The following is a 13,801-nucleotide window of genomic DNA, read 5'->3' on the forward strand; positions in this document are numbered from 1 at the left end:
CTAAATTAATTTTTGATGATGTGGACGCTATCAAATCGCTCGAAAAAATCTCTCTTTTTTATATACGGGGATGTGGTGATTCACCCCCATAACTTTGTGCAATTGTGAAATTAACCCCCATAACTTTTAATTGGAGTGATTAGGCCCCATAACTTACATAATAAGTGAAATTAAACTCCTTTATCAAAATCTCACGAGAAATTCAATTTATCATATCACAAAAGTAAAAATGGTTATGTTTTTATGTAAAATACGAAATAGTAAAATTCGGTGTGATTTTTTGGAAAAAAAAAATTAACAATTTTATGTATAAACTTTTTCTAATTGTTGAAAAATATAAAAAATTTAAATATTTTTTTACCCTTCTATTATAGTTTTTATATTTTTTGTCATGAAAATCTTTTATTCCAACTTCTAATTTTAACACAACTACCTAACAAAATAATTTGCAATTGAAATTTTTTTACAATTTGGAAAATCTGTACTTTATATAACAAAAATTTGAAAAATCTGTATATTATATAAAAATAATAAATTGAGTTTGATTTTTGTAAAATATTTTTAATTTTATTTTATCTAATTTACGCTAATTTTTTTATTAACTTTTTAAAAATTTTATTTCGTATTTTTCATAAGAACATAACCATTTTTATTTTTGTGATATGATAAATTGAATTTCTCGTGAGATTTTGATAAAGGGGTTTAATTTCACTTATTATGTAAGTTATGGGGTTTAATCACTCCAATTGAAAGTTATGGGGGTTAATTTCACAATTGTACAAAGTTATGGGTGTCAATCACCACTTCCCCGTTTTTATATATATACATATAGAATGTTGTCGTCGTCCTCATCGTCGTCGTCGGGTCTTCATCATTATTTATTAGAAAAAAATTCCAATCATTTTAAAATAAAGTATTAGAAAAAATAGATCGCATTATCAAATTAAATCTCCATCTTTTCTTTTTATCATAATTCACGTCCCTAGTGTTTCATCATAAAATAAATATAGAACCTTTATTTAGAGATTTGAGATAAGATGGCTCATGCCATATCGTATTATGCACATTGCGACAAGTGGTGTAGCCATAGGCATTAGCCCGGATCCTTCAATCAAGTCCACATTCATTCCTCCGTTAGTCTCCCAATCAAAGCATTGAATCAATGCTGTCAAAAGCAAGGTCATGGTTCTATTTGCAAGAGATGTTCCAGGGCATGATCTTCTCCCAAGCCCAAAAGGTATAAATGAACTTCGATATTCATTAACTGTGAAACCTTCAAATCTCTCAGGTGTAAAAGCTAATGGGTCATCCCAGACGTTTCGATCCCTATGAACAGCCCATGTATTGACCAACACCATTGTACCCTTTCGAACTTGATACCCTGCTATATTGCAATCTTCTGAAGATTCATGCAGAAGAAGCGGGCCAGGTGGGAAAAGTCGAAGTGTCTCATTGATGATGTTTTGGATAAATTTAAGATTGTCAAGATCAGATTCATCGACTAATCTCTCTCTTCCAATGCAACTGTCTATTTCCAATTGTGCCTTGTGAAGTACATTTTGGTTATTCAGCAATAGTGCTAGTGTCCATTCCATTGTAATAATGGCAGTGTCAATTCCTCCTAACAACATTATCTACAGTCATCAACAACAAATTTTAAATCATCATATAGCACAAATTTTAGATCATCATATATATTAGAGAGAGAGTTGGGATAAGGTGAGGACGCCTAAATATTTGAGAATTGAGGACCCCTTGAAATAGCAGAGGTTCTTCAATACAATAGCACAGTTTGTTCGATAAAATAGCATAAAAAATCACACCACCCCTAATGCAAAAAAAAAAATATGCAGGAGTCGTGTCATTTCATCGAAAAACCAGTGTTATTTCATCGCGGAGCCTCTATTATTTGAAGGAGTCCTCAAAAATGATAGAGTATGCTCACAAATGTGAGTATACCCTATATTTTTTGAGCCATGAGTCCAGCAAAATATATCACATGCTATATGAAATAATATGACGAAATATAGTAAACAATATCACGAAAACACAAAAACAAAACAAGGGAGATTAAAATTTTGTGATATTGTTTAGTGTAAGCCGTGAATCCGTGATACTTTAATCTTGATATTATTTCTCGACTCTTGGACACAAATATTTAAATGTATTTACCAGATCCTAACTGAGCTCATCCCATCAATCAATCAATATTATATATTAATTTCAGAAATCAAGGGACTTCAATTTAATTAAATAAATCTATACAAATTAATTTTACTATATAGTTTTTAATCATAGCACTGTGTGATGGACCCGACCAAGGGACTTCAATGTAAATATTATATAGTTTTGGTTGAAATATAAATTTAGAGAACATTATAATATGGTGATTTTCCTTAAAATAACATGCCCTACTTATGGTATTAATTAGTATAAAGATGTTAATTATTTAACATACACAAATATAATATAATATAAATATATACTGTATATATTTTGGAAACTATTAAAAGGTAAATAAATTAATCTAGATTTTCAAAAAATATAATATTCCATAATCATTAGATTTGTAATTTAATTAGTAAATAATAATGATTGCTCTTAAATAATATTCTAATCTAATATTTCAGATTTATTTAAATATATAACTCTAATACAATTAGATAGATAATCAACAATTATGATATGATAGTAACCACCATGTGAGTAGTAAAAGCAACCTATATAGCAACCGGAGTAGTGAAAGTCGTACTAGCAGTAATGGGAGTAGTGAAATTAACAATAATAAATGCGGGAGTAGTGAAAGAAAAAATGATGACGGCGGGAGAAGTGAAAGTAATAGTACTATAGTAGTCACAAAACATGTAATGAAAGTAACCGTAATAACAACGGGGAAAGTATGAAAAATTAACTAACAATTCGATTTTAAGAAAATATTAATTTATTTAAATATATGAGTTTGACAAAACTAACTGGTTAACCGTCAAAATAACAAGGGTAGTTAAACAAACAACAGTAACCGAATAAGTAGTGAACATAATAGTATTAAAAGGGGATGTAGTAAAAGTAATAATATTAATAGCGGGATTGGTGAACGTGTCACATAATTTGTTGATTAATTTTACATTTCATCATAATTTCAAGATATAAATTGTAAATGTATGTGTTAACCAAATTTAGCGAAACATATCTCATAGAAAATAACATTTTAAATGGTAAATAAAGGTAGCCTGGGCGTAGCCGGTCACCAAACCTAGTACTATATATTAATTCCACAAACCAAGGGACTTCAATGCAATTAAATAAATCTATACAAATTAATTATACTATATAGTTTTAATCAGCACTGTGTGATGGATTTGAACAAGGGACTTCAATGTAAATATTATATAGTTTTGGTTGAAGTATAAATTTAGAGAATACCATAATATGGTGATTTTCCTTAAAATAAACATGTTACACTTATGGTATTAATTAGTATAAAAAAAGATTTTAATTATTTAACATACATGAATATAATGTAAGTATGTTATATTTTGGTAACTATTAAAAGATAAATAAATGAAGCTAGATTTCCAAAAAAAATATAATATTCCATAATTATTTTGATTTGTAATTTAATTAGTAAATAATAATGATTGCTCTTAATTAATATTCTAATCTAATATTTCAGATTTATTTAATTATATATAACTCTAATACAACTAGATAATCAACTAATATGATAGTAACTAACCATGTGAGTACTAAAAGCAACAATTATAGAAACGGGAGTAGTGAAAGTCATACTAGCAACGGGAGTAGTAAAATTAACAATAATGAATGCGGTAGTAGTGAAAGAAAAAATAATGCGGCGAGAGAAGTGGAAGTAATAATAGTCACAACACATGTAATGAAAGTAACAGTAGAAACAGCGTAGAGATTATGAAAAATTAACTAACAATTCCGATTTTAGGAAAATATTAATTTATTTAAATATATGAGTTTGAGAAAACTAATTGATTAACCGTAAAAAAATAGCAGGAGTAGTTAAAGAAACAACAGTAATCGAATAAGTAGTGAATGTAATAGTATTAACCGGGGATGTAGTGAAAGTAATAATATTAACAACGCGAGTGGTGAACGCGTCTCATGAATCTTTCAGATTTAAAATTTTCCTGCCTAAACATATTTCCTAAAACAAAGTTTGGTTATGTTTAGTATATTCTATAAGTTACACATAATCTTTCAGATTTATATATTTATGTCATTTAGTATTTTACATTCTACACAAAATTATCTCCAATCATTTTATGATATAAAAAGGAATTTTTTTTTGTTTAAAAAATCATATGAAAAAAATTCATTGATTTTCTATGATAAAAAGTTACGGCTAAAAATATGTTATCAGTAAATTTTATAAAATAACACCACTAATCTCTAATACTCATTTCATGATTAATACGATTTTGACTTTGATTTTCAAATCAAAATATAACGATGAGAAACGTTAAAAAAAAATTAGTTAATTTAAATATCATGAATATAATACAATAAAAAAAAAAAGTAAAACTCTCTCTCTCTCTCTCTCTCTCTCTCTCTCTCTCTCTCTCTATATATATATATATATATATATATATATATATATATATCGTGCACGAGAACTAAACTAGTTGTTGATTAATTTTACATCTCATAATAATTTCAAGATATAAATTGTAAATGTATGTTTGAACCAAATTTAGCAAATCGTATTTCATAGAAAATAAAATAAAATGGTAAATAAAGGTAGCCCGGAGCATCAAACCTAGTACAACCATATTGCAAAAGACCAACTACAATAAAAGCAAATAGAAGTACCAATACCAGTATAATTCCCCTTATGGTTTGATCTGAGTACTGATTTGGGTCTTGTACCTGCAAATCAAACAATTTATAAATCATAGGCATCTTATCTCCAACCTCCCAGTAAATATCGCCACTTCTAGATTTCTTGCATTCTTCTAGTATGCCATCTAAAAACTAGACCTGGCAAAAATATACCGAACCCGAAAAATCGATCGAAAATACCCGAATCGACACCTGACCGTACATCCGAAAGGTATAACTAAACTTCACCCCGAAACCTGAATCGACCTGAATTGATTCGAAATCGAACCGAATTTGTAATATCCGAAAATAGACCCAAGATCGAATGAACTCGAATCAAGTTTCAACCTGAATTGTTTTAATCAGAACCGATATATACCTGAACCGATTTCAACCCGTACATTGATGACAGAAACCCAACATTGAAACCCGAAATGACCCGAATGTACCTAGGCCTCACATTTAGGGTGTCTTTTTGTACATGAGTGTCACCCCTTTGACGTCAATGAATTAATATTATATCGTAGTTATGCAAAAAAACATTATTTATTACTTTTTTAAAAAAAATTATTCGTATTATATCCAATCTTTTGAATAAAGACCTAATCCCTTGACATCCGATCCGATTATGACCTGACTCGAATCTCATCTGCTCTGATATTGACCCGACTCGAACCTTATTTGCACCGATATTGACCCAACTCGAACCTGAACCAACCCGAAATATCTACAACCGATTAAAAGTGAAAACTGAATCCAACCTGAATTGAACCGAACTGAAATCGAAAAAAAAGATAAACCGAAATAACCCGATCCGAAAGAACCCGAACCGAAACTGATCCGATTGACCCGTTTGCCAACTCTACTAAAAACCTCTCCATTTTGGCCATCACACCTATCATTTTGCCCTCTATATTCCCATAATTAAACCATCTTAAAAAAGGTAAAAAATCAATTGGATTTACGGCCCCACTTAACTCAAATATCTCCTTCAAAATCTCATCTAACTCTTTCCCGGCGTATATTTTCCCGATCAACATTCTCATAATAATGTTAAAAAAACATTGAAATAATTCAGATTTTATTTCTACTTTAACAAAAGAAGCATGGAGATTTTCTTTCTCTAATGTGAAATCCTTGATTAACGATTTAATCTCTTCCTCTCTTGCGTGAGTGAACAAATTGAGTCGCGTGGCTGAGAAAAACTCCAAATTCGTGATTCTTCTAAGTTCTCGCCAATAGGACCCGTAGGGAGCAGCAGCTAGGGTAGTTCCGTTATAGTGAAAGTGTACAGAGGTGCGATTGTAGGGCCTATTTGCTAAAATGGCGTCATTTTTTATAAAGCATTCTTTCACTAGAGATGGAGAAGATATAACAACTACCATGACGCGACCGAGTTTTAGCGAGTAAATTGGACCGTATTTGGAGGATAGTTCATGAAGGGATCGATGAACAGGTTGGTTAGTGTTGAGAAGATGTAAGTGACCAATTATTGGAAGAGATGAAGGACTTGGTGGCGATGGTGGTGGTGGTTGATGCTGCTTGTTGGTTTGTTTGGATGAGATGAAGTACCACAAGAGCCCCAAGAATGTTAATGCTATAACATCTACCCATCTTAGTTGTTCCATTGTTTATATGTTCTACTACTGCTTGAAAATCACAATAAAACAATTTGATGCACGCGAGGAGTAATACGGAGTATTATTTTGACTGTATTTCTCATAAAAATTATTAGATTGATTGGATGTATGCAGGGGCGGACCCAGACTTTAGATTTTGGTGTAGCAAAAAAAATCAATATGTAAGACGAATATATCTATATCCGTCTTAAGATAAAAATGGGTAAAAAAATCTACCACTTGCATAGATAACACAAGTCTTTTGCTAATAATAAGCATTTTTATTTTTGTCATAATTTGACAAGTTTTAAACTTGAGATGCATAATGTCGTTTTGAATGAGATTTTGTGGAAAAAAATAAAATAACACAATTCTCAAAACAAATTCTTTATCGCTCCAAATTTACGATATCGCCTATTAATAAGCCCATAAATTACAATTCTTTACTATTTTTTCTTTAAAGAGTTATTGTTGTCCTTTGACTTATATTTAATTAATTGGTAAAACAAAATAACAATGAATCAAATTTTAAACACAAACACAAAAAAGTTTATGGAAAAAAAAAGAACATAAAAAATTAGGCTAGGTAATTAACAACATACTCTCTACATGGAAAGTTTAAAGTGATTAATTAAGCAATTAATAATCAATGTGTTATGAAAATTGTGTTGTCAATAAATAAGCAAATAAATACTTTGAGCAAAATAGGGAGTAATTAAAAGAGTCATTTAGGAGATGTGGACAAGTATTACGGGAAGGATAAAGATAATTAATGACAAATCATGAAATTTAATGGTGTAGCAAACTTTAATTTTCTCTTAATTCTTTTTATTATGGTGTAGCACTTGCTACACCAAGGGTGTACTTGGGTCCGCCCCTGGATGTATGATAATATGAATACATAAAACACGAATTTATAAAATGACATTGAATCCCACGTGTATGTCATGCATGAACCAAATCCTGTTGATTTTATTTATTTCTCTTATTATCATATTGAAATATCATACTATATTTGTAAAATTCGTCATTTTTACAAAGCTATGTATATATTTTAGGATAAATTACAAATAATCATCACGTATTTGCGCTTTTTTACAAATTATTATCACCTTTTATTTGCGTTGACTTTCATGTATACTCGCCAATCACCACCGTATTTTTTACCAGAGCATCATTTTTTCTTATTTTCCATTTCGTTAAATGACGACTTGCTCATATTAACCAAATTACCCTCCAATACTAAAACACTAATTACACACATATACATTTTGTTTTATTTCCTCCAATTCAATAACACTAAGAAGACTAAATCCCCAAATTCCTTATCTCTTCCCCAGATTATTGAAAATTCATTCTTTCCCCATATTCATTCATTCAATGATTCAATCCCTCAATCCCTAACCCTAATTCATTATCTCTCCCTAACAAAAATCTAAGAGGAGCATCATAGCGTATGAACAATGTCAAATAATAGATTCTCAATATGTACTCCCGAATTCACTATGCCACTGATTTAATTGATTCCCCATCTCAAAGAAAAAGTTGACGATAAAATGGCATAATGTAAAGGTGTGTTCATTCATTTCAACAAATGCAGTTAATGACTCAAACACATTATACTCCAAAGAACTTATAGCAAACATGAACACCCCCATCTACCAAGTAGCCTTAACAAGACCTTCCCAAGCAGATAAGGGCGTTACCATCTCGATCGCCCGAGAAACTGTAATAATCAAATGTCGATAAAAGAACAATTATGTTTATTTACAAGTGATTAACCAAAAAGGAAAGATACAACTTGCGCGTGACAACTACCAACTACGTGACACTGTCTCTGCCATGTCTCGTCGTAGACTCGTCCCTCCAAGCACCCAGCTACGATCCAGATATCAACCTGCTAAGATCGACTGCTCACCATAGTGGATCACGGCAGACACAACACAAGAAGAAAACACAACAACACCACCCAAGGTCAGTAACTGAAGGAACACACAAAACCAGCACTACGCCAAATCTGACCATCAATAAGGAGCGTATCACAACGGTTTAATGCATTTAATAACGACACTTAGATTACCGTTTTCAAAATATTGGTGGAAACCTAGACCGCCCTAATAAGAATAACGGTTTCCGTCGAAAACCGTTCTTATTATAATGTGACAACGATTGTTTAACAAATCATTATCAAAAAGGTTTAACGGTTTCCAAAAACTCGTTATAGAATCACCCTTATAGACGGTTGTTAGACAGCCGTTACCAGTTTAAGAAAACGGCGTTTCGAAAACCGTTACTAAATTAACACCAACAACGGTTTTTGGTACCCGTTGTTATGTTATAGCTACGAGTTTCTTGTAACCGTTATCATTTTCTATTATGAAAGAACGGTTCCTCTGTACTCGTTGTCATTTATCATTTACGGGTTAAAAATAACCGTTATATCCTTTTTTCAATGTTTAATATTCAACCGATGCATGTATGATAAATAATGAACCGTTGCATGGATTGTTTTGTTTGACCATTATTACTATCAGTCTATTATTATATTCACACATGCATACATATTTTCCTATAAATATCACTTATAATGTGATCAATTAACCATATTCACCAATTCAAAGTTCAATTAATCATAGTCTATAATTTAATTTAAAATATTACACTTCGATCACCATGTCGTCGTCGTCTTCTACACCCGCCGAATCACAATCAAATACCCGCTATGTCCATCCTATTACCTGTATTATACACAGCCTTCCAATCAAATATGATGACAATGGTAAGACTTTTTCGAGAAGTTTTACTTGGATGAGAGATATGCTTCGTCAAGGTGGTTATACGAACGTTAAAAAGGTCCACCCAGCTTGGACTAAAGTTCATGGTTTTCTTGGTTACACAATGATCGAGTTTGAAGGTTTTGGGAAGAAGCTGAAATCTTTTCGTCAAGCGAGAAAACTCCAGGCAGGATACGAGGATCATGATGCTGAGAAGAAAAATTATTATACGGATGATGTGTTATAAGCGCAATATTTATGGATTGCAACCGATTGTGACATTAATCTATTAAGAACATATCGACACTATATTGACACTGTGCCTCGTTCATGGGACGCAGAATAAGTGCCTCCTAATAATCTACATATTGAATTCCCAATATTTATCTCAATCGCAGGGGAATTACAAGATGATTATGTTGATTAATTATTATTATTATTCTAATTAATGTTATTAAAACCGCGCGTCTTTTAATTTCTTGTTATATATGTGTTTTTCTTGAATATATGCGTGGTAGTGTATTTTATTTTCTAATTATTTATTGCAAGTTACATAGGTTTAAAATATTTGTTAATAAGTCAACTTTTACATTAAATTAATTACCAACGGTTTTGAAAAAAATTATAAATGTGACTTTAAATGTTAAAGCATCCTTTACTAACATTCATCAATCAAAACATAATATTTCATCCCCATTACACAAATTTAAAACAACATGGCAATGAACCCTAATATTATCAACAACGAAGAATGGCTTACATAAACGATTGTAGATGATGGGAAGGTTCTCGCCGGGCTTCCCACCGATCAACACCCATTAATCAAAGCATCCCTTGAACATCAACGGAATTATTGGATTAAGAGACGTGAAGCAGTCCGGCTTGTCAACCAAGCCTCATCATCATCATCATCATCTTCATACCCTCGTCGGCCTATTACTCGCAACTTGGCTGCAGCCAGAGATATGTTGAGCTGTACTCTTCCAACCTTATCTCCACATACAAGTCGTGTCCTTGCATATATTCAATCTGTTATTGCAAAATATGAAGCCAATGACCCGGAAGTTAGCGGTGTACCAGAGTGGCGTAATTGGTGGCAGGTTGAGAAGCGCTTTTTACTCTTAACCAGGGTTGTTCCGGCTTATTATACATCTTTTGATTTCTGATAAATGCTGTAATGTATTTGCTTTAAAATTAAATGAAATGATCATTTTGAAAGTGTTGAGTTATGCTTGTTTGATTTGCTTCCATTTTTCGAACTCCATAGATCAGTGAGTAATCAAGATCAAGAATGCTGCTACATAATACTCATCAACAACGGTTCACCTACAACCGTTGTCAATTGGTTCATCAACAACTGTTCACCTGCAACCGTTGTTAATTGGTTCATCAACAACGGTTCACCTACAATTACAACCGTTGTAAATTTGTTCACTAACAACGGTTCACCTACAACCATTGTCAATCGTGACGTTCTAACTTCAACGTGCACCGTTTATTAATTGTTTGACCATACGACTCAATATATTAAAAAATATAAATACATGTAAGATATGACCTGTGGACACGGGCCACGAGGGCGCTTGGGACACGCATTTGCATTTGTGGAGTTGCCACCAATTTTTATGGGAAATTGGAACCGTTCGAATACCTCGTGTCATGTTAAGACACAAAGTAGTGACATGAACACTAAGAACTCGTTACCCTTAGCATTCTATGTCTAGAATGACTCTCGTGGATACCAATAAACACGGATGTTCACAGAGATTTGGAGTAAGGGGTGAGGGTACGTATTTGGAAGTCCTTTTACTGAACACCTAATCCCGCCCGCCTCGATAGTGGCCTCTACTAATGATTTGGGAAATCGTTTGTACTTGATATGTTGTCGATTATATGCATGCAATGCAACATTCACAAATTAGTCCCCTAGCATGTGAATTAATACTAAGTCGGTGAACAAATAATTAGCACTCATTAACGTCGAAGTAGGGTTTAAGATTAATTACATGTGAAAACAAGTGAAGAAATCATCCAAAATAAAATACAATAAATACATAAATGCAATAATTAAAATGACAATAATTACAACGAATTAATTGATTTACGTCAAAAGTATATTTAAGACGGATAATTTGAGGAAAATAAGGGAAAATAAACTAGATTAGAAAGTACGGACAGATTATTAGTGATATTAGGGTTAATAGTCGTTTAATACGTAAACTAATGAATTAGGTCAAAGCAAGAACGGAAGTTCAGAGACAGAAATCAACCCGGAACAGGCGCAGCAATGCTGCGTCTCTTGGAAGAGGCGCAGTGGTCACTGCGCCTGTTCCTGAGATGAGTTATGGCTGTGAAGTCAGAACTGCTATTCGTTAATGCTCGTTGGTGGATTTAATGGTTGATTATTGATATTTGACTCGGCTGAAAGTGATTTAGTGTAATACTACGGTTTTATGAGTCTATGGGTACTCTATCGAGTGAGCCTTACTCTGTCGAGTAAGGGTGTTTGCGATTTAAAATAGTTTCTGACCTATTGGGTACTCGATCGAGTAGCCTTGGTACTCGATCGAGTAGGCGGCACTCGATCGAGTACGTCAGTTACTCGATCGAGTAGCCGGTTTACGGGGGGATGATTTGTCGGGTTTTGTTAATAATACGATTTAATATATAAACACTTCCGTCACTTTCATAATACACTTTTACAAACCTAATTACTTTCAAAAGAGATTCCAACCTACGTTCTTCGCATCCATCGCATTATTGGCAAATCCCGGAGCATGGAAGGTCAGAATTCACCTTTCTTTACATCTTTGTGATCCTTGCGTCGAGGGTAAGATCTACGTACTGTTTTTTATATTATTTTGTTAAAGTTAGTTAAACCATAATTTTGGGAATTGGGGGATTTGTGTTAGTTTTGTGCGGTTTGTGATATATGTGATGTTATGTTAGGAGGAGGATTCGTAGAGGAGGCTTTTTGATAACAGCTGTTGAGATCGTCTGACTGTATTGCATTCCAGGTAGGGTTTCCCTACTCAGTATTAGCCCCATAATGTGTTGGTTGTGATTTGTGATTGTTGGATATTATCATACGAGTATTGCGACGGTTGTTGGTTTTGATTGTTGATAGTAGCTGTGATTGTATGTATCTGTCCGTGTTCTTCGAGGGCTGAGTGGGGTCACTTGCGGGAGTGACTTCACGCCCATTATTCGCCTTCTGTGGAACCCGCCATAGAAGGGATGTGTACATTAATGGATTTGGGTTTATCGCTCGATGGAGATGAGCGGGGCTTAGGTGGGAACGGCTGCGGTCCCCCACTGGCGACGAGGAATGACCTGTTGCGATGGGCATCTGGCAGGGCTACACACCTTAGTGTGTAGTCAGTATTGTGGAGTTGGTGATGGAGTTCGGAGTATATCTGTGATGATTGAGCTGTGTTGTTTGTTGTGTTGTTGGATTATATAAATTGTGTGATTAGTACTGACCCTGTTTATTGTTTTAAAAACTGTGGTGATCCATTCGGGGATGGTGAGCAATTGTTGAGCGGGTATGAGTAGAGATACATGGGCTAGCTGGGATGAGTCATCACTGCAGTTAGAAGAGTCTTCCGCTGTTGTCAGACATTATGTTTAGCTTTTAGACATTTGGTTTAGAGAACATGTATTCACATTTTTATCAGTTGGTTTTCGGATTGTAATCACTTAACTTTATACTATTTAAACATCATTTCGTTATTGTCTTATGATTATCATTGCCTCGAGAAACCGAGATGGTAATATCTTTATACCTGGGTGGTCCTGGTAAGGCACTCGGAGTATGGGTGTGTTACAAAATGGTATTAGAGTGACGATCCTGAAACCTGCAACCAATGAATCTAATGAATGTAGGGAGTCAATTAAAATGAACCTGGGGTAAAGGTTGTAGGAGCTAATGCAAAGGCTTGGGAGACGTCCTAAAGTCGCGAACTCGCCCTACAATTTTGAACCGGCCACATGGGGGGGTATATATCAAAGTTGTATGTGGTGTTTACTAGTTTGTATGTGATGTAGCGATATATGTTGCGAGTTGTTTGATGTTGGGAGTAGAGATGGAAAATGTGATTGAAAATTTAGTGGGGTGTGTTTGTATGTTGGTTGCATAAAGAAGAATGATGATTGTTTACTATGTTGCATTTGATAACATGAAGTAGTGTAATTTGTTGATCATATGAGAAGTTGTGTAGAATTGCATTCTTAGTTATATTATAATGTTGAGCTTATAAAGTTGCATAATATGTCGGGTTATGAGAGATAACATGCGGGTAGTATGTACGAGTCAGCATGACTCGATCGAGTAGGAGGCACTCGATCGAGTAGGTGAGGTACTCGATCGAGTGGGTCTGACTCGATCGAGTGGGTATTTTGACGTTTTTATGATCAGAAGCGTGTTTTTGGGTACTTGATCCAGTACATGTTGGCACTCGATCGAGTAGGGGGCACTCGATCGAGTGGCTATGCTACTCGGTTGAGTATGTTAGAGATCAGAAGGTCTATTTTGGGTCTGAAGTCGGGGCACTCGATCGA

At 33.6% G+C, this 13,801-nt stretch overlaps 1 protein-coding gene across 1 annotated transcript; it reads right to left on the reverse strand.

Annotated features, from left to right (window-relative positions):
* Positions 1-993: 993 nt before the first annotated feature.
* Positions 994-6,476, reverse strand: LOC141619345 (cytochrome P450 81Q32-like). The gene is made up of 3 exons (XM_074436368.1): positions 5,814-6,476; positions 4,846-4,896; positions 994-1,634 (listed from the first exon to the last, which is right to left on the reverse strand). The coding sequence occupies exons 1-3, from the start codon at positions 6,474-6,476 to the stop codon at positions 1,020-1,022; spliced, it is 1,329 nt and encodes a 442-aa protein (XP_074292469.1). The 3' UTR covers positions 994-1,019.
* Between the last annotated feature and the right edge of the window lie 7,325 nt (positions 6,477-13,801).

Source organism: Silene latifolia, chromosome X (genome assembly GCF_048544455.1).
Source record: "Silene latifolia isolate original U9 population chromosome X, ASM4854445v1, whole genome shotgun sequence".
NCBI classification, from domain to species: domain Eukaryota; kingdom Viridiplantae; phylum Streptophyta; class Magnoliopsida; order Caryophyllales; family Caryophyllaceae; genus Silene; species Silene latifolia.

Excerpts from the sequence above, each read along its gene's own strand:
- LOC141619345 (XM_074436368.1), bottom strand. The coding sequence starts at position 6,476 with ATGGAACAACTAAGATGGGTAGATGTTATAGCATTAACATTCTTGGGG. Across the intron at positions 4,897-5,813 it reads TATTTGAGTTAAGTGGGGCC|GTACAAGACCCAAATCAGTA; the intron begins GTAAATCCAATT and ends TTTGATTTGCAG. Across the intron at positions 1,635-4,845 it reads CCATAAGGGGAATTATACTG|ATAATGTTGTTAGGAGGAAT; the intron begins GTATTGGTACTT and ends TGATGACTGTAG.